This window comes from Dendrobium catenatum, unplaced genomic scaffold, assembly GCF_001605985.2.
Source record: "Dendrobium catenatum unplaced genomic scaffold, ASM160598v2 original_scaffold_98963, whole genome shotgun sequence".
NCBI lineage: Eukaryota > Viridiplantae > Streptophyta > Magnoliopsida > Asparagales > Orchidaceae > Dendrobium > Dendrobium catenatum.
In genome coordinates, this window is record NW_021417401.1 from 35,551 (window position 1) to 37,105 (window position 1,555).

At 43.5% G+C, this 1,555-nt stretch overlaps 1 protein-coding gene across 1 annotated transcript; it reads left to right on the forward strand.

The window, feature by feature from the left end:
- Positions 1 to 474: 474 nt before the first annotated feature.
- On the forward strand, positions 475 to 1,317 carry LOC110096959 (subtilisin-like protease SBT1.5). Its single transcript, XM_020823133.2, has one exon. The coding sequence runs from the start codon at positions 475 to 477 to the stop codon at positions 1,315 to 1,317; it is 843 nt and encodes a 280-aa protein (XP_020678792.2).
- Positions 1,318 to 1,555: the final 238 nt, after the last annotated feature.

The following is a 1,555-nucleotide window of genomic DNA, read 5'->3' on the forward strand; positions in this document are numbered from 1 at the left end:
TAGCCCCGTGGCTATTTATATTCATCCCTCCTTAAATAAAATAATTATCTCATTCTAATTCAGGCTTTATTTGTGACGATTTTTTTATTACTTAAAGAATTTTTTTATACAACAAATAGAATTTTTATATTTAAAATGTGCTTTAAGAAATAGTAATAATATGTCCCAAACAAAGCCTTATTTTCAAGGTTAGAATGCAATATTTCGTATCATATATTCCCCATGCTACAGAAAGCATTGTATTCCATGCAATGAAAAAAAAAAGGTGCTCTTTAATCAAGTAATTATGTAGCACTAATTAATTATGATATATATCATATGGCCTTGTGATGAAGTACTTCAACTATTTTTCTCTAATAGTTCAATTGATCCTTACTGTAGCTAGCTATATATATTATTGTGTGACTCGTCAATCATCATTCCTCAGCATATTTGCATTTCTTCTTTCAAATGCCTATCATAATTTATCTATCTATGGCTGCCGCCATCCTCAACCTCTTCATCTTCCTCTTCCAGATCCTCGCATTCTCATCTCATCCAGCTCCTTTAGCCCGTGCCCAACTCCTCTCCATAATCAATGAAGGTAGCGGCATCGACGCCAGCAAAACTCCCGTCTACATAGTCCACGTGGAGAAGCCCTGCAGCCGCTCACTCAGCTTCCAAAATCTCAAAAATTGGTACATGTCCTTTCTCCCCAATGCTAGTCTCGCCTCTGGAGAATCTCGCATGGTTTACACCTATCGCGAAGTAATCACCGGCTTCGCCGCTCGTCTCAACTCTGATGAAGCCGAAGCCATGGAATCCCTCGATTGTTTCATTGATGCCTACCCAGAAAAAGAATACTATGCTTCCACTACCTACACCCCCACCTTCCTCTCCCTCAAAGGAAACCCATCAAACGCACTCTGGCAAGACTCTTCAATGGGCGCCGGCCAAATCATTGGCATAATCGATACCGGAATCGATAATAACCACCCTTCTTTCAATGATAAGGGAATGCCCCCTCCTCCCTCGAAATGGAATGGCAAATGCTATTGGGGAAATAAACGTACCTGCAACAACATGCTCATCGGTGCCGCTGCGTTCCGCCACAGTGTCGTAAAACCCAATCCGTATGACAACGACGGCCACGGCACCCACGTCGTTAGCACCGCGGCTGGAAATTTTGTTGACAAAGCTAATGTAATTGGGCAGGCACAGGGGACGGTCTCCGGCATGGCCCCGCGTGCTCATCTTGCAATTTACAAAGCCTTATTTGTCGATCCCAACGGTCATTCGACTGGCACCGATGCGGATATTTTAGTCGCTATAGAATAAGCCATTCGCGACAACGTTGATATTCTTCAGATGTCGTCGCTTGGGCTATCCAATGTTGAGCTTTTCGAGAACCCTATCGCCATCAGTTCATTCGCGTCTATAAAAAAAGGTATCTCTCCCTGTGCCGCGATCGCCAATGAGGGGGCTTCGGCTAGCAAATTATCTAATGATGCGCCGTGGATACTAACGGTTGCGGCAAGCACTATTGATAGAAGAATAACGGCATCGGTGTTGCTCG

Bases quoted from the DNA above. Each gene is read 5' to 3' on its own strand.
- LOC110096959 (XM_020823133.2), top strand. From the start codon at position 475: ATGGCTGCCGCCATCCTCAACCTCTTCATCTTCCTCTTCCAGATCCTC.